This window comes from Amblyraja radiata, chromosome 5 (assembly GCF_010909765.2).
Source record: "Amblyraja radiata isolate CabotCenter1 chromosome 5, sAmbRad1.1.pri, whole genome shotgun sequence".
Taxonomy (NCBI): Eukaryota; Metazoa; Chordata; class Chondrichthyes; order Rajiformes; family Rajidae; genus Amblyraja; species Amblyraja radiata.
The window spans coordinates 108,822,339-108,845,228 of NC_045960.1; the positions used below are offsets into that span (position 1 = coordinate 108,822,339).

Consider the following 22,890-nt stretch of genomic DNA (forward strand, 5'->3'; position numbering starts at 1 on the left):
TGAACTAAATCTGAAGCAATGGCCTGGCTGTGTTCCTGCAAAAGTAATGGGACGCAATGAACGCACCCTCACAGTGATATTACCAGAGCAACTGACTAAAGTGAGTGCTCATGTCAGAGCTTAAGACAATAGACGAAATAGAATAGGCAATAGGTGCAGAAGTAGGCCTTTCGGCCCCTCGAACCGCTATTCAATGTGATCATGGCTGATCATCCATGTACCTTAAGAGGGCAGCAATATACCGCATGCTATTTGAAGAAAAAGTTTACACGTTCATTTCCTTCTATCTCAGGGGATAAGGAATAAAATGACACCGATAGAAACATACAACATAGAACAGTGCAGCATGGGAATAGGCCCTTCGGCCCACAGTGTCCGTGCTGTACATGATGTCAAGTTAAACTAATCTCCTCTGCCTGCACATGATCCATATCCCTCCATGTCCACGTGCCGATATAAAAGCCTCTTAAAGTCCACTATCGTACCTGATTCCACCACCACCCCAGGCAGCATGTTCTAGGTATGTTACAAAACTTACCTTCAGCGGTGCTGCAGTTCTGCCACTGGCCGTGTGCGCGACTTTGGCGCCTTTGGAGGGGGGGGGCGGGGTTAAAATGCGGGTTTTCTCCTACCTATCCTGGATATATTTTCTCGGAGTACAAGCTTTTGCTGAAGAATTGTTCCGACGGCCGTTCTGTGAATTAATTTTTTTAAATCGCCCGATAATTTCAGCACTGGAGTAATTTAAAAATCAGCTTCTAAAGCCGTCAACGCCGACAACGGGGACGGATTTCACATACGGGACAGGTAAAGGAAAGCCGTTTATATGTAAAATAAACGTGCTTCTTAGGATGCCTTTAATCCACATTTTACGTTGCGAAACGGTGATTTAGGACCCATACGAACCGGCAGTATTTTTCCTGCCAATATGGCGTTTAAATTCACCGCAACCGCAACGTTCCAATCGATCGCGTTCCACAAAAACCCACTCGCAAGATGATTTAAATGGCCATTAATTTATGGTAATTAAACACTAAATTCCTTCCATTTGGCCTATAACTCCATGACAATGAGATTTAAAAATCATGTTATATTGTGAATTCTTGTGTGAATGTTATTTGGACACGTAGGCTATTTAAAAATGTTAATCTTTTCTTAAGAAATGGATAGATGTTTAGATCTAGTAATTGAATTTTGTAATTAGCTACAATTGGGTAACTAACTAATTATATGCTTTAATTTCAGGTCATCCAATTAAGATTGTTTCATATTTGTTTCAGAATGCTTCAATCTATAATAACTGAAAATGTATTTCAGTTCTCTTAATTTTTAAGAAAGTTATGGGCTTTTGACTGTCCTTGATCACAGCTTTTGTGTTGGAAAAGCAATAGGGAACAAGATGCTAATTTCCGAGTATGAAAATGGCCATAACTTTTTTAATACTGAAGATATGAAAGTGAATTAGGTGTCAAATTAAACTTATTTTTTATGCTTTATCTGATGGGATAAATTGCAGACTTGATTTTTGAAATCTCAAAATTTTGTAACATTGCTACATGTTCCAGGCACCCGCCATTCTCCTTTAAACTTTGCCCATCTCAACTTAAAGGTATGTACTCGAGTCTGACATTTCCACCCTGGAAAAAATGTTCAGACTGTCTATCCTATCAATGCTTCTGATAATTTTATGAACTTCTATCCAGCACGGTGGCATCGCGGTAGAGAACCAAAGACCCGGGTTCAACCCCGACTACGAGCGCTTGCCTGTTCGGAGTTTGTACGTTCGCCCCGTGACCTGTGTGGGTTTTCTCTGAGATCTACGGTTTTCTCCCACACTCCAAAGACGTCCAGGTTGGTCGGCTAATTGGCTTGGTATAAATGTACCATTGTCCCTAGTGTGTGTGTGTGTGTGGGGTAGTGTTAATGTGCAGGGATCGCTGGTCGGTGCGGTCTAGGTGGGCCAAAGGGCCTGTTTCCGCGCTGTATCTCTAAACTAAACTAAATTATTTGATTGTAGGCCTGTAACCATTTAAATTTTCCTCAATTTGCTGATAAAAGATTTGAAGCACCAGATGATATGAAGAGGTACACAAATTGATGTCGCTGTTTTCTTTCCAAAATGTTACAATTACCCTCTTATTTTCCAGAAGGACCTCTTAATTTCTAAAGTCAAATCACCTTTTCATTAATGTTGCCGACTGGTATCGCTTCTATTGCATCTCAATCTGAAGAAGGATCTCGACCGGAAACATCACCCATCTTTTTCTCTAGAGATGCTGCCCGACCCGTTGAGGTACTCTAGCACTTTGTGTCTATCTGCAGTTCCTTGTTTCTACTCATTACAAAAATCCCCTCGCACTCTGCAAGATACATGTGACACGTCAATTAACCGAAGCTTTATGATCAAAGGTTTATTCTTGCTTTTATTTTCAGAAGCTTGGAAAAGAAAGCCTTCCATACCTGCGTGTTCTGTAATTGTGCCAACCCTGTAGAAGCATTCGCCAGAAGGAAGTCTCCACTCAGTACCGCCATCTTGTTGCCAAACTGCATGTCCTTCAATGGTCCATGTGAAGCGGTCAGCTCCATAATATTCACTATGCCACGGTGAACGAGGAAAGCTGTGTGGATCAGTTCAGTAATTTCTGCCAAATTTCGCTGACTGAAAAAAAAGAGGATTATAAGTGATAGGAGCAGAATTAGGCCATTCGGCCCATTAAGTCTCCTCCGCCATTCAATCTCCCCCTCCTAACCCCATTCTCCTGCCTTCTCCCCATAACTCTGACACGTGTATTAATCAAGACCTATCTTTATCTGCCTTAGGTTTAGGGTGAAGGGGAAAAGATATATAAGAATCTGATATATAAGATATATAAGGATAAGAATCTGAGGGATAACTTTTTCACACAAAGGATGGTGGGTGTATGGAACAAACTGCCAGTGGAGATAGTTGAGGCTGGGACTATCCCAATGTTTCAGAAACAGATCATGTGATAGGAGCAGTATTAGGCCATTCGGCCCATCAAGTCTCCTCCGTCATTCAACCATGACTGATCTATCTCTCCCTCCTAACCACATTCTCCTGTCTTCTCCCCATAACCCCTGACACCCGTACAAATCAAGAATCTATCGATCTCTGCCTTAAATATATCCACTGACTTTGCCTCCACAGCCTTCTGTGGCAATGAACTCCAGATTCACCACCCTCTGACTAAAGAAACTCCTCCTCATCTCCTTAAAAATAATGTCCTTTAATCCTATGACCTCCAGTCCAAGACTCTCCCACTAGTGGAAACATCCTCTCCACATCCACTCTGTCAAAGTCTTTCACTATTCTGTACGTTTGAATTAGGTCCTCCCTCACTCTTCTAAACTCCAGCGAGTACAGGCCCAGTGCCGACAAACACTCATCATATGTTAACCTACTCATTCCTGGGAGCATTCTTGTAAACCTCCTCTGGACCCTCTCCAGAGCCAGCACATCCTTCCTCAGATATGCTTCCCAAAATTGCTCATAATATTCCAAATACGACCTGACTAGCACCTAGTAGAGCTGCTTGTCACAGGAACGTGATGGTGTGGAGAAACAAATTAATGATTGTTGGATCACAGGTTTAGATTTATTATTGTCACGTGTAGTAAGGTACAGTGAAAAGCTATGTTTTGCATTGTATCCAAAAATATCAGATAATACTGTACATAAATACAACCAAGTCAAACTCAAGTACAATAGGTAGAACAAAGGGGAAGATACAGAGTGCAGAATATAGTTCTCAGTATTGTAGCGCATCAGTTCCTTAGACAAAGTCAAATGTCCACAATGGGGTGGAGGTGAATCGGACAGTACCCTAGCTTATGCAAGGCCTGTTCAGAAGCCTGATAACAGAGGGGGAGGCTTCTCCCAAGTCTGGTGGTGCGCACCAAAGATCAAGATAGTCCACTCGCCAAAAAAGACATAATACGGTCACGGGCAGATTCATGGGAGATTTAAGGCCCCATTTCCGTAACCGGCTTCCGTCTCCGCACCAAAGATCCCATAGGATACTAGTGCGGAGACGGAAGCCAGTTACGGAAACATCCTCGTAAAAATAAAAGTTATTTGGTAAAAATCTTCTCCTCATTTTCAGAATTTAAATTTATTAACACAAACTGTTCCCCCGCAACGTTGATTACACTGCGAGTCGGGTCGGGTCCGGTTACGGAAATGGATGAAAAAAAGGCCCATGTTCCACTCCGTTGCATACTACACGTCAGCCCATTGCATTTAGCAGGAGTGGTCTATCTTGCTCCGCTATAGGATCTTTGGTGCGCACTTTCAAGCTTTCTGTTTGACAGGAGCTGGGTGGGGAAGGATCGACTGGGGTAGGACAAGTTTTGATTACATTGGCTGTATTTCTGAGGCAGCTGGAAGTGTAGATGAAGTCATTGGTCGGAAGTCTGGTTCTGTGTGATGGACTGGTCCACATCTACAATTTCTTGTGGTCTTGGTCTTATTAAACAATGCAGTATTTCATACAACTATGCAAGACCATATAGTGTGTTTTTATGAAGTTTATTGAAACTATAATCCTTTAGAGTCACAATGCCAAGTTGTTGTAAATATTCATGTTTAGTTTGGAGATACTGCATGGTAACAGGCACTTTGGCCTGCCGAGTCCACGCTGACCATCCATCACCTGTTCACTCTCGTTCTATGTGATCCCACTTTCTCATCCACTCCCTACGCACTTTACTGAGGTCAATCAACCTTCAAACCCGTACATCTTTGGAAAGCGGGAGGAAACTGGAACACACGGAGGAAACCCACACGGTCACAGGAAGAACATAGTGAAGGAAGATGCAAGTTTCTTCTGTATCGTTTCTCCGTCCGCACTGCGGCCTAACATTGAGGAGTTGGCGGCCTTTGCTGGAGACTGAATTTTGAGAGCTCCACTGCGGGGAGCTTACGGGACTTTAACACCGCGGAGTCGGCGATCCCTTTACCAGGGATCAACCTCGGAGATCCAACCGTGCGTGCTTGCGGACTTCGGGAACTCTAAGGCGCAGGAGCTACAACTGCCCCAACGCGGGAGCTTCGATCATCCCGACACGGGAGCTTTGACCTCCGGCTGCAGGAGCTTCGATCATCCCGACACGGGAGCTTTGACCTCCGGCTGCGGGAGCATCGACCGTCCCGACGGGGAGCTTCAACCGCCCCGACCGCGGGAGAATAAAGAGGAAGGAGATTGGACATTTCTGCCTTCCATCACAGTGAGGAACGTGGGGAATCCGCTGTGGTGGATGTTCATGTTAACATTTATGTAGTTGCGTGTCTTGTTGCTTTTTTTCTTCGTAGGGATCGTATGGCTGTATGGTAATTTGCATATCACTGTACTTTAATTGGTACATGTGACAATAAAAGACCTTTGAAACCTTTGAAAACATCTGATGCCACATTCACTCTCTGCCCACATTACCATTACATATTCCTCCGTCAACATTGGTAATGGAGTTGCCAAGGTTGTCAAACAGTGTTAAGGGCAGAATATAAAACTGGCTAAAATAATGGGGACTGACATACATTCAACCCCTGGTGGCCCAAACATGCAATGTTTCAGTGTGTGGGAAGGAACTGTAGATGCTGGCTTACACCAAAGAGAGGCACAAAATGCTGGAGTTGACGCAAAATGCGCCGTTAGGAAGCATTTTATTGAGATGCATCACAGCTTGGTTTTAGAACAGCTTCATCCAAGACCGTAAGAAATTGCAGTGAATTGTGGACGCAGCCCAGACCATCACACATATCAACCTCCCTTCCATCGACTCCATTTATACCTCACGCTGCCTCGGCAAGGGCAGCAGCATAATCAAGGACGAGTCTCACCCTGGCCACTCCGCTTCTCCCCTCTCCCATCAGGCAAAAGGTATAGAAGTGTGAAAATGCACACCTCCAGATTCAAGGAGTTTCTTCCCAGTTGTTATCAGGCAACTGAACCATCCTACCACAACTAGAGAGCAGTGCTGAACTACTATCTACCACATTGCTGACCCTTGGACTAGCTTTGATCAGCTAGATTTATTGGCTTTACCTTGCACTAAACACAATTCCATTATTATGTATCTGCACACTGTGAATGTCTCGATTGTAATCATGTATTGTCTTTCCGCTGACTGGTTAGCACGCAACAAAAGCTTTTCACTGTACCTCAGTACACGTGACAATAAACTAAACTGAACTAAGTAACTCAGCGGGTCAAGCAGTTACTCCAGCATTATGCAACTTTTCAGCCTGTTTCGGGTGAAGGCAATTCTCGACTTTGACGTGCAAGAGTTGACAGGTATTTGGATAGGAAAGGAGCAGAAGGGTCCAGAAGAGATCAATTAAAGAAAAATAGAAAGCTTAAATGAAAACCGCCTCATTAAAGAGCAATATTTGTCACCGCAGCTCGAAATATAATTTTCCAAGTCATGATGCAACTCAGTCAAGATTAATGAGATTTGCTTTTTAAAAGAAACTTCTCTTGGTTTTGCAGCAATGTAAATACCAATTAAAAAAAATATTTCCTTTCAACTGAGATCTAAATGCCAATCAAGGGTGTTAAAGATATGAAATGTTCTCTTAAGGAATCAAAATTTATTGCCATCTTTTCAATTCCTTCCAAAGCACAATTTGTGTCATGCTTGAAAATATGCGTGTCAAAACAAGGCCTAAAGAATATATTGCCTGTGATCTGTGAGCAGTTTTACTTGTACAAAAAAAATATTATTTTCCTAGCATTAATGCTAAGACTTAAAGGAACTAATGAATAAATACAGTACTCAGAATTTAAATTTATATTCACTATTTGGTTAGACTGCCATGCAGAGAAACAGCATGAAAAAGGACCATACGGTCCGCAAAATCTGTTCTATGGATCACCCTGTTGAGTTTTCGTCTTTTAGTTTCAGCTTCGTTTAATGGCACGTGTACTGAGGTATAGTGAAAAGCTTTTTGTTTTTTCATGCTATCCAGTCAACGGAAAGACATGATTACAGTCTCTTAAATTACAGTCTCTTACAATCTCTTAAAAATAGCGGAGTCAGGGGATATGGGAAGAAGGCAGGAACGGGGTACTGATTGGGGATGATCAGCCATGATCACATTGAATGGCGGTGCTGGCTCGAAGGGCCGAATGGCCTACTCTGACACCTATTGTCTATTGTCTATTGTCAGTTAAGCCGCCCACAGCATATACATCCAAGATAAAGTCCAGAAAAGTCCGATTAAAGATAGTCTAAGGCAGTGATTCCCAACCTGGGGCCATATGGCCCCAAAGGGGGCATGGCAAATTTCAGGGGGGGCCACAGAAACATTTAGGGATTTAGGAGGCCACAGGTTCAATGAAGGGGGCCACTTTTTTTCCGCTAATAATGTCAGGGGGGGGGGGGGGGGCCACAGAAAAATTAAAGATCCCAAGGGCTAAAAGGTTGGGAGCCACTGGTCTAAGGGTCTCCAATGAGGTAGATGGTAGCTTAAGACTGCTCTCGTTGTTGATAGGATGGTTCAGTGGCCAGATAACATGTGAAAACAAACTATCCCTGAATCTGGAGGTGTGCATTTTCATATTTCTGTAACTCTTGCCTGATGGGAGAGGGGAGAAGAGGGAGTGATCAGGATGAGACTGGTCCTTGATTATGCTGCTGGCCTTGCCCAGGCAGCGTGAGGTACAGGTGGCGTCAATGGAAGGGAGGTTGGTTTGTGTGATGGTGGGGGCTGTGTCCGCTATTCTCTGCAATTTCTTGCGGTCTTGGATGGAGCTGTTCCCGAACCATGCTGTAATGTATCCCGAAAAAATGGTTTCAATGGTGCATCTGTAGAAGTTGATGAGGGTTGTCGGGGACATGCCAAACTTCCTAAGCCTTTAATGCCCCTGTCACACTTAGGAAACCTGAAAGGAAACCTCTGGAGACTTTGTGCCCTACCCAAGGTTTCCGTGCAGTTCCCGGAGATTCCCGGAGGTTTTTTGTCAGTCTCCCTACCTGCTCCCACCACCTGCAACCTCCGGCAACCACCTGCAACCTCCGGGAACCACACGGAAACCTTGGGTAGGGCGCAAAGTCTCCAGAGGTTTCCGTTCAGGTTTCCTAAGTGGGACAGGGGCATTTAGGAAGCAGCGGCGGTGGTGTGTGTTTGGATGTAGTTTTATTCTTCACACCTTCTTATAAATTGCTGCCAAACTGCGAGCACCTACCAAGACCACATGGGCAATTTATGGAGGTCAATTAGCTCACTAACCCAAACATTTTGGAGAAGACCCTTGCATTGGTCACAGTGAGAACATGCAGGCACCACACAGATTCGGGACTGAACCAGGTCTGTGAGGCAGCAGCTCTACCTGCTGCAGCATCGTGGAACTAACTATGATGGCACAGTGATAATGTTGCTGCCTTACAGCGCCAGAGATCTGCGTTCAATCCTGAATATTGGTGCTGTCTGTACGGAGTTTGTACGTCCTCCGTATTCACCAAGATCTTCGGCTTCCTCCCATATCCCCAAAGACATACAGGTTTGTAGGTTAATTGTAAATTGTCCCTAGTGTGTTGGACATTGCCAGTGTATGAGGTGATTGCTGGGCAAAGGGACCGTTTCAGTGCTGTATCTCTGAACTAAACTAACCTAAACTATGTTATGTTGAATTACTCAGTATGACAAAGAGTCATAAAGTCTTATAGTGTGGAAACATGTCCCCCCCCCCCCCCCCCCGCCCAACTTGCCCACAACTTGTCCCATCTACACTAGTCCCACCTACCTGCATTTGGTCTGTCTGTCTGTCTGTCTGTCTGTCTGTCTGTCTGTCTGTCTGTCTGTCTGTCTGTCTGTCTGTCTGTCTGTCTGTCTGTCTGTCTGTCTCTCCTATTCATAACTAAAACTCTGATTGCAGCTCAGCCCCAAGCAGCCCAGCCCCAAGCAGCCCAGCCCCAGGTAGCCCAGCGTTGGAGACCTGACCCGACCCAGCCCAGCCCAGAGTCAGAGACCCAGCCCTTCCAGTTCCTATTAAATCTTCTCCCCCCCTCACCTTAAGCCTATGTCCTCTGGTTCTCAATTCCCCTACTCAGGGCAAGAGACTTTGTGTGTCTACCCAATCTATTCCTCTCATGATTTTGTACACATAGATGATATATTATAAACAAAAATTCAATCAATCAATAACCACAAAACCAGGTTAAACAGAAAACCTAAAGTCCTCACTGCAACCAAACATAGTCCATAGTTGAGGGTGGTGTTGTGCAGTGGTCAAGTGTTTGGTGCTTGTTGGGAAGAAGCTATTCTTGAATCTGGAGATCACGGCTCCTTCTTCCCGATGGTAAGAATTAAATGAATGCGCGACCAGGGTGATATGAACCTCTGATGACATTGGCTGCCTTTTTGAGGCCGCGACTCTGAAAGATCTCGTTAAATGTGAGAAGGTCAGTAATGCGATGGACTGGTATTCATTTTAGAGGTGCTGGAAAAAGCACAAAGTGCTGGAGTAAGCAGGACGGGCAGCATTATTCGAGATTGTGGATGGGCAACGTTTTGGGCCAGAATCCTTCTTCTGATCGAAAACACCGCCAATCAGTTTTCTCCAGGGAGTGGGGTCCTCGTCTGAGGCCTGTCTCCTGCTTTCCCCGAACCAGAGAGGAAAGTGGAGGGAGCCGGTGACGGCGGCAGACACTGGACAAAGGGCCGGTAAACGGAACCGGGCGAGGAGAGGGACGACGATTCGCTGGATGATCTGGACGCTGTCAATGGTTGCAGCAGACTGCAGCTGGGACTTTGGAAATTGCGTCAAAACCTGACGACCCTTTCATATGGTGTCAGTGGGCTGTTTCTATGCATTCTGTACTTATCGGGGATTGTACTTATGTATGGCAACAATCTTACGGATCTGTAGGCAAATATAAGAAATCCACTGGTACACCTTCGTACATGCGATAATAAAGAACCACAGCATGACTATATTCCTCTCATGAATGACAGAGAGGTTGGTGGGGGTTTGAGTTACCCCATTACATTGCATATTTTGCTCAAGATTCCAGCATCTGAGTCCCTTATGTCATATGTTCATGTGGCATGGAGCAGAATTAGGCCATTTGGTCCATCGAGTCTACTACGCCATTCAATCATGGCTGATCTATCTCTCCCTCTCAATCCCATTTTCTAGTCTTCTCCCTGTTACCCTTGACACCTGTACTAAGCAATAATCTGTCACTCTCCTCCTTAAGATATCCAATGACTTGGCCTCCGCAGTCTTCTGTGGCAATGAATTCCACAGGTTCACTACCCTCTGACTAAAGAAATTTCTCCTCATCCCCTTTTTAAAGGTACGCCCTTTTATTATGAGGCTATTCCCTCTAGTCCTGGACTCTCCCACTAGTGATGACGCTAGTATGTACCAGATAACTGGGCTATCTGTGCTTCTATCTATCTCTAACGTCAAGTAACCCTTGCGCAACCTGTCTCTCCACCCCCACCCCCATCCTGGTCATCGTATTAGTTTCACTGTTGTCCTGTTGAGTTTCACTGTCCCTATAACTCGCATTCACCTATCACCACAGCCAACAATGGACCATTGTAGGCTCCATCTATCCTTGATCACCATTGCTATTTGCATATCTTTCATTCATTTGTCCTATGCACCTTCCATATCTCTCATTTCCCTTTCCCCCCCGACTCTCAGTCTGAAGAAGGGGCCTCGACCCAAAACGTCACCTATTCCTTTTCTCCAGAGATGCTGCCTGACCCACTGAATCACACCAGCTTTCTGTATCTAACTTCGGTTTAAACCAGCATCTGCAGTTCCTTCCTCCATTATCTGTGCTATTTGCTTCGCTCCATAGATGCTGCTGCACCCGCTGTGTTTCTCCAGCACTTTTGTCTACCTTCGAAGTCCCAAGAAAATATTCATCTGGAAGAATATTCATTAATACATGCCCATAATCAGTTATATTTCAGCAGAGCTAGTTGCCTCATTCAGTAATCCAGCATTTCACGTTCAGACGCAGGGCAATCGAGTTTTTGCAGTCACAGGAGAGCGCGTCCAATGTAAATAAAGGCTCTGAAGGAAAAAAAGTCTGCTTGATGCTTATGACGTTACTGGTGAACAAGGGCTGGAAGAAATCAGTCGATTCCCGTTATAGCCATGATTAAAGCTCTCTGGAGGGCTTTTCAGAAAATTAACAAATTGCTTATAACAACTTGAAATTGCAGTGGCATAGAAGCTGTAAGATAGTTTAGTAGGGCAATTGTACCCAAAGCAGCCTATATTTTGTGCACTATAAGGCCAGCTGACCAGTGCCAAGAAAAACATACTTTATTCCCACCATATATATTCAAAGTAATTAGCAACAGAGGGCATTAACAGAAGTTCTACATAGTTGGGCAACCGGCCACAAAATCTTTTTTTTTTTTCAGCACTGTAGCAGCAATTTTGGAATGATTCACTTCATTTTGAAATTAAACAGTGATTAGATTAGCATGCATCTTCCATCTCAGACAATTCAACAGGTTTTAAAAGGGTATAATCTTATTTAAGAGTTGAAGCAAAAATAAATGTCTGGCTTTCAGTTTCACGATTCTAATAAATAAAACATGTTACAAAATATTTTTTCCCGGTCCTTGAATTTAAAATAACAAAAAGCTGAAGTTGCAAAATATAAATTATTACAGTGGGGCGGTGCAGTGGCGCAGCGGTAGTGTTGCTGCCTCACAGCGCCAGAGACCCGGGTTCAATCTTGACTGCGGGTGCTGTGTGTACGGAGTTTGCACGTTCTCCTTATGACTGTGTGGGTTTTCTCCAGGTGCTCGGATTTCGCCCCACATTCATGTCTTCATCAAGGAAGACATAAATAATCTGTCGGAAATGGCAGGGGACCGCGGGTCAAATGAGATGGAGGAACTGAGTGAAATCCAGGTTAGCCGGGAAGTGGTGTTAGGTAAATTGAATGGATTAAAGGCCGATAAATCCCCAGGGCCAGATAGGCTGCATCCCAGAGTACTTAAGGAAGTAGCCCCAGAAATAGTGGATGCATTAGTGATAATTTTTCAAAACTCTTTAGATTCTGGAGTAGTTCCTGAGGATTGGAGGGCAGCTAATGTAACCCCACTTTTTAAAAAGGGAGGAGAGAGAAAACGGGGAATTACAGACCAGTTAGTCTAACATCGGTAGTGGGGAAACTGCTAGAATCAGTTATTAAAGATGGGATAGCAGCACATTTGGAAAGTGGTGAAATCATTGGACAAAGTCAGCATGGATTTACGAAAGGTAAATCATGTCTGACGAATCTTATAGAATTTTTCGAGGATGTAACTAGTAGAGTGGATAGAGGAAAACCAGTGGATGTGTTATATCTGGACTTTCAGAAGGCTTTCGACAAGGTCCCACATAAGAGATTAGTATACAAACTTAAAGCACACGGTATTGGGGGTTCAGTATTGATGTGCATAGAGAACTGGCTGGCAAACAGGAAGCAAAGAGTAGGAGTAAATGGGTCCTTTTCAGAATGGCAGGCAGTGACTAGTGGGGTACCGCAAGGCTCAGTGCTGGGACCCCAGCTATTTACAATATATATTAATGATTTGGACGAGGGAATTGAATGTAACATCTCCAAGATTGCGGATGACACGAAGCTGGGGGGCAGTGTTAGCTGTGAGGAGGATGCTAGGAGGCTGCAAGGTGACTTGGATAGGCTGGGTGAGTGGGCAAATGCATGGCAGATGCAGTATAATGTGGATAAATGTGAGGTTATCCACTTTGGTGGAAAAAACAGGAAAGCTGACTATTATATAAATGGTGGCCGATTAGCAAAAGGGGAGATGCAACGAGACCTGGGTGTCATGGTACACCAGTCATTGAAAGTAGGCATGCAGGTGCAGCAGGCAGTAAAGAAAGCGAATGGTATGTTGGCATTCATAGCAAAAGGATTTGAGTATAGGAGCAGGGAGGTTCTGCTGCAGTTGTACAGGGTCTTGGTGAGACCACACCTGGAGTATTGCGTACAGTTTTGGTCTCCAAATCTGAGGAAGGACATTATTGCCACAGAGGGAGTGCAGAGAAGGTTCACCAGACTGATTCCTGAGATGTCAGGACTTTCTTATGAAGAAAGACTGGATAGACTCGGATTGTACTCGCTAGAATTTAGGAGATTGAGGGGGGATCTTATAGAAACTTACAAAATTCTTAAGGGATTGGACAGGCTAGATGCAGAAAGATTGTTCCCGATGTTGGGGAAGTCTAAGACAAGGGGTCACAGCTTAAGGATAGAGGGGAAATCCTTTAGAATCGAGATGAGAAAAACAATTTTCACGCAGAGAGTGGTGAATCTCTGGAATTCTCTGCCACAGAAGGTATATATTTGGCTATATTTAAGAGGGAGTTAGATGTGGCCCTTGTGGCTAAAGGGATCAGGGGATATGGAGAGAAGGCAGGTACGGGATACTGAGTTGGATGATCAGCCATGATCATATTGAATGGCGGTGCAGGCTCGAAGGGCCGATTAGCCTACTCCTGCACCTATATTCTATGTTTCTATTCCAAAAACGTGCAGGTTTATAGGTTAATTGGCTTCCGTAAATTGTCCCTAGTGTGTAGGATAGAAGCATTGTACGGGTGATCGTTGGTCGGTGCGGATTCAATGGGCCAATGGGTCTGTTTCCACGCTGTATCTCTAAACTAAACTAAACAGTGACTTTGATTTAGTAAAAGTCAACCTTTAACTATTGAAAAGACCATGGCTCAGCTTCTAACTTAACTTAAAATGCCTGTCTAATCGCCATATCCTTGAAAACCTCAGATTCTAAAATAAAACAAACTCACCCGTGAATCTACAGTCCACAAGGTGGATCTACTGTCTTCAGTAATAAATATTCATAGTCCAACGAGTGAAGAAATTATTCCTCCTACAAGTCTTAAGTGTCTGGACCCCTGTGGCTCCAAGTTATTTCCAAACCAGGAAAACAATGTTCCAGCATCCATCTTGTCTAGATTCTTGAGAGCCTTCTAAACTCTGCAGAATACGGTTCATTATTGCCTGTCAGGTCTGCCCTTTCATTCAAGGAAACCATTACTACACTGCCTTAAGGCAGGCGTATCCTTCCTGCTAAGGTATACACAATACACCAGTTTTGGTCTGTAAGAGGCCTGTTTGACTGCAGCAAGATAGATTGCTATAATTTACAGAACCCGTAGAGTCATACAGCGTGGAAACAGGCCCTTCGGTCCAACATGTCCCATCTACGCTAGTCCCACCTGCCTATATTTGGCCCATAAACCTGTCCTATCCATGTACCTGTCTAATTGTTTCTAAAACATTGCGATAGTCCCTGCCTCAACTACCTCCTCTAGCAACTTGTTCCATATACCCACTACCCTTTATGTGAAAAAGTTGCCCCTCAGATTCCTATTAAATCTCCCCCACCCCTCACCGTAAACCTATGTCCTCTGGTTTTCGATTCTCCTAATCTGGGCAAGAGACTATATTCCTCACATGATTTTATACACCTATATAAGATCACCCCTCATCCTCCTGTGCTCCATTGCATAGAGTCCCAACCTCTCCCTATAGTTCAGGCCCTCGAGTCCTGGCAACATCCTTGTAAAATCTTCTCTGTACCCTATCCAGCTTGACAACAACTTTCCTGTAACATGGTGCCCAGAACTGAACACAATACTCTAAATGCGGCCTCACCAATGTCTTATATAACTGCAACATGACCTCCCACCTTCTGTGTTTAAAAAGGAACTGCAGATACTGGAAAATCGAAGGTAGACAAAAATGCTGGAGAAACTCAGCAGGTGAGGCAGCATCAGTCTGAAGAAGGGTTTCGACCTATTTGTTGTTCGGCCTAACGTTGCCTATTTCCTTTGCTCCATAGAAACTTACAAAATTCTTAAGGGGTTGGACAGGCTAGATGCAGGAAGATTGTTCCCGATGTTGGGGAAGTCCAGGACAAGGGGTCACAGCTTAAGGATAAGGGGGAAATCCTTTAAAACCGAGATGAGAAAAACTTTTTTCACACAGAGAGTGGTGAATCTCTGGAACTCTCTGCCACAGAGGGTAGTTGAGGCCAGTTCATTGGCTATATTTAAGAGGGAGTTAGATGTGGCCCTTGTGGCTAAGGGGATCAGAGGGTATGGAGAGAAGGTAGGTACGGGATACTGAGTTGGATGATCAGCCATGATCATATTGAATGGCGGTGCAGGCTCGAAGGGCTAAGTGGCCTACTCCTGCACCTAATTTCTATGTTTCTATGTTTCTATAGGTGCTGCCTCACCTGCTGAGTTTCTCCAGCACTTTTTTCTACCTCCCAACTTCTATCCTTTTTAGTGTTTAGTTTACTTTAGTGATATAGCATAGAAACAGACGCTTTTATTGAAACATATAAGATTATTAAGGGTTTGGACACACTAGAGGCAGGAAACATGTTCCCGATGTTGGGGGAAGTCCAGAACCAGGGGCCACAGTCTGAAGAAGTGTTTCGGCCCGAAACGTTGCCTATTTCCTTCGCTCCATGGATGCTGCTGCACCCGCTGAGTTTCTCCAGCATTTTTGTGTACCTGCCACAGTTTAAGAATAAGGGCTAAGCCCTTTAGAACGGAGATAAGGAAACACCTTTTCACACAGAGTTGTGAGTCTGTGGAATTCTCTGCCTCAGAGGGCGGTTCTCAGGATACTTTCAAGAGAGAGCTAGAGCGCTAGCTAGATAGCGCTCTTAAAGCTAGCAGAATCAGGGGATAAGGGGAGAAGGCAGGAACGGGGTACTGATTGTGGATGATCCGCCATGATCACACTGAATGGCGGTGCTGGCTCAAAGGGCCGAATGGCCTACTCCTGCACCTATTGTCTATTCAGCCATTCACAATAGTTCTATGTTATCCCATTTTCCCTTTACACTAGGGGAAATTTTCAGAGGCCAATTCTGAACCCACACGTCTTTGGGATGCGGGAGGAAACCGGAGTACCCGGATGAAATCCACAGAGACAACCAGCAAACTCCACCTGTGTTCAAGTTCAAAACTGGGTCTCTGGCGTTGTGAGGCAGCAGTCTAATTGCAATAAAGATCAAACTCCCATTTTCCGTCCTAAATGTTTGCCAATTTTGAGATATACATACAAAAAGATTTAGGGTGAAGGGCGAAAGATTGAATAGGAACCTGAAAGGCAATGTTTTTGCACAAAGGATGTTGGGTGTATGGAACAAGCTGCCAGAGGAGGTAGTCGACTATCTTGTTTAAGAAGCATTTGGAACCAAAAGCAGCAGATGAGACTAGAGTAGATGGTTGACGTGGGCGAATTGGGCTGAAGGGCCTGTTTCCACACTGTATGGCTCTATGACCTTTATATCCCAGTCTCACTGATTTAAACCTTTTGATCATCCTCATCATTAAAAAGAATGCTTTCCTCACTCGATTTGCTGCACCACTGTGGAGGCAGCACAAAGCCCTTGAAGTACCATCACCCTGGTCAACGCTTGATTCCAGATAGGTGACACGCAGTACACTGCATAGTTACTCACTTTGATGAGCAGGTTAATTAATTACAGACGAAAGAAAATTCTTCATTAAAAGTATCTTATAATTAGGAAGTTTAAGAAGGAACTGCAGGTGCTGGAACAATCGAAGGTAGACAAAAATGTTGGAGAAACTCAGTGGGTGGGGCAGCATCTCTGGAGCGAAGCATTGGGTGGCGTTTTTGGTCGAGACCCTTCTTCAGACTGATGAGGGGATGGGGGGGGGACAGGAAGAAGAAAGGAAGCGGCGGAGACTGTGGGCTGTGGGAGAGCTGGGAAGGAGAGGGGAAAGAGGGAGAAAGCAAGGACTACCTGAAAAACGAGAAGTCAATGTTCATACCGCTGGAGTGTAAACTAACGTAAACTAAAACTGGGGTGTAGAATAATTAGGATGTGACAGTTAGCCATCTTACAAAATGTTTCTTAGAATTGCAAGACAGTTCTATCTTCACAAAGTATATTATTTCCAAACAACATAGAACTCATTCTGACAAACTAATTATATATACAACAGTTGGAAGTTGTATTGTTTTATACTCAGTGGAGGGATGGTGGCTCAGCAGGCTGAACCAGTATTTAATTGCCCATCCCGCATAGTTTTATTCTCCATTTAGTTTAGTTCAAAGATGCGGTGTGGGAACAGACCCTACGGCACAAGTCCAAGCCAACCAACAATCATCTGTACACTAGTTCCATCCTACACACTAAATGTCACCTATCCATGTACTCCAGAGATGCTGCCTGACCCTTTAGAAAGGAGATGAGGAGGAGTTTATTTAGTCAGTGGTGAATCTGTGGAATTCATTGCCACAGAAGGCTGTGGAGGCCAAGTGAATTAATATTTTTAAGGTGGAGATTGACAGATTATTTATTGGTACGTGTGTCAGGGATTATGGGGAGAAGGCAGGAGAATGGGATTGAGAGGGAAGGGTAGATCAGCCATGATTGAATGGCGGAAGAGACAATGGGCCAAATGGCCTAATTCTGCTCCTATACCTTATGAACTTATGATCCGCTGAGTTACTCCAACACTGTCTTTCTTTTAGGAATATATATACCTTGTCAGATGACATCAGGTAAGAACACAAAAATGTGCACTGTGATTAATGGAAGAGCAACTGCCAAATTCCCAGTTATTCTCAGTTCAGTAAAACTATACTTTTAGCAGCACAGTTGCGCAGCGGGATAGTTGCTGCCTCACAGCGCCAGAGACCTGGGTCCAATCCTGACTACGGGTGCTGTCTGTACTGAGTTTGTACGTTCTCCCCGTGACCTGTGTGGGTTTTCTCCGGGTGCTCTGGTTTCTTCCCTCATTCCAAAGACGTACAGGTTAGTAGGTTAATTGGCTTCGGTAAAAATTCTAAATGATCACTAATGCGTGTAGGATAGTGCAAATGTACGGAGATCGTTGGTCGGCGCGGACTCAGTGGGCTGAAGGGCCTGTCTCCGCGCTGTATCTCTAAACTAAACTATTTTGTTAAACTAGAAAGAATGAGTGCAAAGCAAACTTGACTGAGAATCCACAAAGAATGTGCAGAAATTGACATCTGGCTAGTTTGCGCTTTCAAGTCCTGTATTTTACAAGGATATGCAGCATTAATGGGTTTCACAATTTTATACAGGAGCTCATTGCCTTTAAAAACAAAGAAATGGTTAAGCTGTAATTAAAGCATTGCTCGCAGCTTGAGACTCAATTATACAAAAGATATTGGAGCTGTAATGACATTACAAAATGGAAATACATGGTGACAAATGATTATGTTAAATGGGTACCGAGCGAACAATTTTAATGTTATCCAAGAGCTTATGAAATAAAGGATTGTAAAATAACTAGACATCTTTATTTGCACCAAGTAATAATATGGCAGGAAGGGAGAATATTTGGAATGTGAAAAAGCATAAAGCATCGGGTTTGAGTTATGAATAATTCACGAGCAAACTGTCAAGGTTCCTCACGTTAATCACAAGGTGAAATTATAAGTCATAGGAGCAGAATTAGGCCATTCGGCCCATCGAGTCTACACCGCCGTTCAATCACGGCTGATCTGCCTTTCCCTCTCAGAACCGTTCTCCTGCCTTTTCCGCGTAACCCCTGACACCCGCACTAATCAAGAATCTGTCAATCCCCACCTTAAGTTAGAAAAAGACCACAAAATAATCAAAAGAGAAGGTCTGGAAACTGATTTGTACTTGCATCCACGGTTCTAATGTGTAAGATGTCGCAACCATGGTAAACTATGTGATTTACCATCCAGCAGTGGCATTGATTTATAATATATTCAAATGTTGCAAGATCAACTAAAGGTGCAAGAATAAATCAAATCCTAAACAAAATATTTTTCTACATATGCAATATTTATACATTTATTGTTGATCCCCATATATTAAAAATCTCTAAACAGCACAATTTAATATAAAAACACTTATCAAATAATTATATGTTAAAAGCAAAATGACAGGGAATAATTAATCATCTTCTTAACATTATTCACACTAAACACAAAAAAATAATAGTTTTACTTGTTTTGGTTCAAACTCTAATTCTATTTTAATTTATCTATAAAGCAAATATCATTTCAACTTCTGACTGCTGGTCTTGTTCACTGACTGCCAGCATCTCCCATTCTTCATCTATTTGTGTGCCTTATCTTGTTCCTCTTGCTAATTATTTTGATGTCCCCTTCTGCCAACTGCTCCAAACTACCTGAGATATCGTCGCTTGGGGGCAATATATAAACAGGCCCAACTTGTCTCTTGTTAATTCTGGGAGGTCTAACACAGGCTGGACCTACATGGTGAATGGTAGGGCTCTGGGGAGTGTTGTAGAGCAGAGGGATCTAGGAGTGCAGGTGCATGGTTCCTTGAAGGTGACGTCGCAGGTGGATAGGGTGGTCAAGAAGGCTTTCACCACATTGGCTTTCATCAGAGTATTGAGTGTAGAAGTTGGGAGGGCATGTTACAATTATATAATACGTTGGTGAGGCCACATTTAGAGTATTGCGTTCAGTTTTTGGTCATCATTTTTCGGAAAGATGTTGTCCAGTTTGACAGTGTTCAGAGAAGTTACCAGGATGTTGCCAGGACTCGATGGACTGAGCAAAAGAGAGAGTTTGAGCAGGCTTTTCCGTGGAGCGCAGGTGGATGAGGATGACGGGTGATCTTCTAGAGGTGTAAAATATCAGGAGAGGAATAGATCGAGTAAACGCACTGAGTCTTTTGCCCAGAGTATGGGAATCGAGAACCAGAGGATATAGATATGAGATGATAGGGAAAGCATGCTGGTACAGCAGGCAGTGAAGAAAGTGAATGGCATGTTGGCCTTCATAACAAGAGGAGTTGAGTATAGGAGCAAAGGGGTCCATCTGCAGTTGTACAGGGCCCTAGTGAGACCACTCATGGAGTATTGTGTGTAATTTTGGTCCCCAAATTTGAGGAAGGACATTCTTGCTATTGAGGGAGTGCAGCGTAGGTTCACAAAGTTAATTCCCGAGATGGCAGGACTCATTGGTGATGCTAGGACTATCTTTGATCCGATTTTGCTGGATGTACCTTGAACTAAACATTATTCCCTTATCATGATACATGATAAAGGGATGAACATGAATAGCGTTTAGTGCAAGATAATGCCGGTCAAAGATGGCTGGAGGGTCTCCAATGTGGTAGATAGTAGTTCAGGACTGCCTGATAGCGGGTAAAGGAGCAGATGGGACATGTTCCATCTCCCACCCAATTCTTCTGGAACGTCTATCTGCCACCGGCATCAACAACAATGCACTACTTTGGTTCAGGTCCTATCTACACGACAGAAAACAGTTCATCCAGGGAAATAAAGTCACATCCACAACTGCCATAGTCACCCATGGTGTTCCTCAGGGGTCAGTGCTGGGGCCACTGCTTTTTATCATCTATATTCAACCTCTTGGCAATATTCTCCATCATTTTGGAATCAATTTTCACTGCTACGCCGATGATACACAACTTTACCTCTCCACAAAACCAAACACCTCCCTTCCCCCAACTGCCCTCACCACCTGTCTTCAAGCTATCAGCAACTGGATGTCACTCAACCTTCTAAAACTCAATGGAAATAAAACAGAAATCATGCTAATTGGCTCAAAGTCCACACTCTCCAAAACCCACCCGTTCACCATTTCAGTTGATGGCTCACCCATACCCACCTCCTCCCATGTCAAAAGTCTCGGCGTCATTCTGGACAGTACACTTTCCTTTGGCCCCCACATCAGCAATATCACACGCTCTGCATACTTTCATCCCCGCAACATCTCCAGACTCCGCCCCTCTCTCTCCAAAGACAATACAAAAGTCCTCATCCACGCTCTGGTCACATCCCGCATCGATTACTGCAACGCCCTCCTCACTTGCACCTCCAATAAACTTCATCATCGCCTCCAATGCATTCAGAACTCTGCATCCCGGATCATCACCCGCACCAGATCATCGGACCACATCACACCCATCCTCACTCAGCTCCACTGGCTCCCTGTGCACCACCAGATTAACTACAAGATTTTACTGCTGACCTTCAAAGCCCTACACCACCTTGCTCCCCAATACCTCTCTGACCTGCTGCTACCATACACTCCTTCCCGGTCACTTCGTTCCTCCTCAGCTGCAATTTTAACTGTCCCCACATTTAGACTCAGCACCATGGGTGCCAGAGCCTTCAGCTGCTCTGCCCCACGTCTCGGGAACACTCTCCCACCTCCCATCCGTCACCTGGACACTATCGATCAATTCAAATCACAACTCAAAACACACCTGTTTAGATTAGCATACCCGACATAACTTCCACCATGTTCACCCTGAATTTAATGACTTAAAATGTTTTGTGTATTTTTTGTTTTGTTTTTTGTTTTTTGTTTTTAATCAACTTGATTTTAATATTGATAAATGTATTGTGATTTTATGTCCTGTAAGGTGTCCTTGGGTGTCCAGAAAGGCGCCAGCAAATAAAATGCATTATTATTATTATTATTATGTTGGTCAGTGTGGGCAAGTTGGGCAGAAGAGGCTGTTTCCACACTATGACCCTATGACTGGACACTGTGAATGGATCGATTGTAATCATGTATTGTTTTTCCACCGACTGGTTAGCACTCAACAAATGCTTTTCGCTGTACCTCGATACACGTGACAATGAACTAAACTGAACTGAATCCGGGCCTGTAGCGCTGTAAGACAGCAACTCCCGCTGCGCCACTGAGGCATGTTTCTATGGCGCATTACATGACTTACATTTTCATCCTCATAGATTTCTACCATTTGCAGTTTTTTTGTTTGTTTTTCAATAGCACATTGCTCTATTTCTCTCCACTGTTTACTGAAACAGCGTCCTACGAAATACATCCATGCTATTTGCCTCAAACTGCGGCAGATCGAGAGTTACACATTTTAATCGTACTTTATATTTATTAGTTGAAGGCTCCAAACTCTAAGCAAACTAAACAGAGGCCTTGCCCAGAATGGAAGGCATTAAATATGGTTTGTGCAAATGGAACACTTTGTAACTCTGTCGGTGTGCTTTATGTGATGACTCTTTGCATACCCTGGGCATGTAAAACAAAGAATATGTGACATGTGACATGTGCCGCATGTGACAATAAAGTATCATTCATTCATTCATTCATTCATTCATTCATTCATTCATTCATTCATTCATTCATTCATTCATTCATTCAATGGTTGGCATTGGTTTTCAAAGAAAAAGTTTAATCCTGAATATGAGAAAATCCTATGTGTAGGAAGGAACTGCAGATGCTGGATTAAACCAAACATAAACACAAAATGTTGGATTAACTCAGTGGGACAGGCAGCATCTCCGGAGAGAAGGAATGGGTGACGTTTCGGGTCGATACCCATCTTTAGATGTCTTCTCTGCAGAGATGCTGCCTCTCCCGCTGAGTTACTCCACCATTTTGTGTCTATCTAAGAGAAAACCCTCTTCCTTCTTGAACCGAAAAAAACTTCTTGCAAGTCAGAATTAGTTCTGGCAAACAGAAAGCTTACCTGGGGTAAATTCCACTGACCAGGTCTCCTTCCATTGGGGGATCTGCTGTTTTACTTGGTCCAGCTGCTTTTGACATCAATAAGACCACCAAACCACGCAGCTGTAGATTGTTCCTGTTGTCATAAATAAACCTCCTGTTGAATCAAAAATACATATAAACACATTATTAGCTTACAAGTAAAATAGAAAATCAGAAATAGCATACAAGGATGTTGCCAGGACTCGAGGGCCTGAGCTGTAAGGAGAGGTTCAGCAGGCTAGGGCTCTATTCCTTGTTGGAGCGAAGAAGGATGAGGGGTGATCTTTTCGAGGTGTTCAAAATTATGAGATGAACGGGGGGGGGGGGGGGGGGGGGGGG

At 43.9% G+C, this 22,890-nt stretch overlaps 1 protein-coding gene across 2 annotated transcripts in view; it reads right to left on the reverse strand.

Annotated features, from left to right (window-relative positions):
- pdss2 (decaprenyl diphosphate synthase subunit 2) overlaps positions 1-22,890 on the reverse strand; it is a 165,898-nt gene that overhangs the window by 77,434 nt on the left and 65,574 nt on the right. For both annotated transcript variants that reach the window (XM_033021952.1, XM_033021953.1), the window contains exons 3-4: positions 22,532-22,666; positions 2,461-2,659 (exon numbers count right to left, since the gene is read on the reverse strand). In XM_033021952.1, the coding sequence (XP_032877843.1) occupies positions 2,461-2,659; positions 22,532-22,666 (334 nt within the window). The remainder of the gene's footprint in view (positions 1-2,460; positions 2,660-22,531; positions 22,667-22,890) is intronic.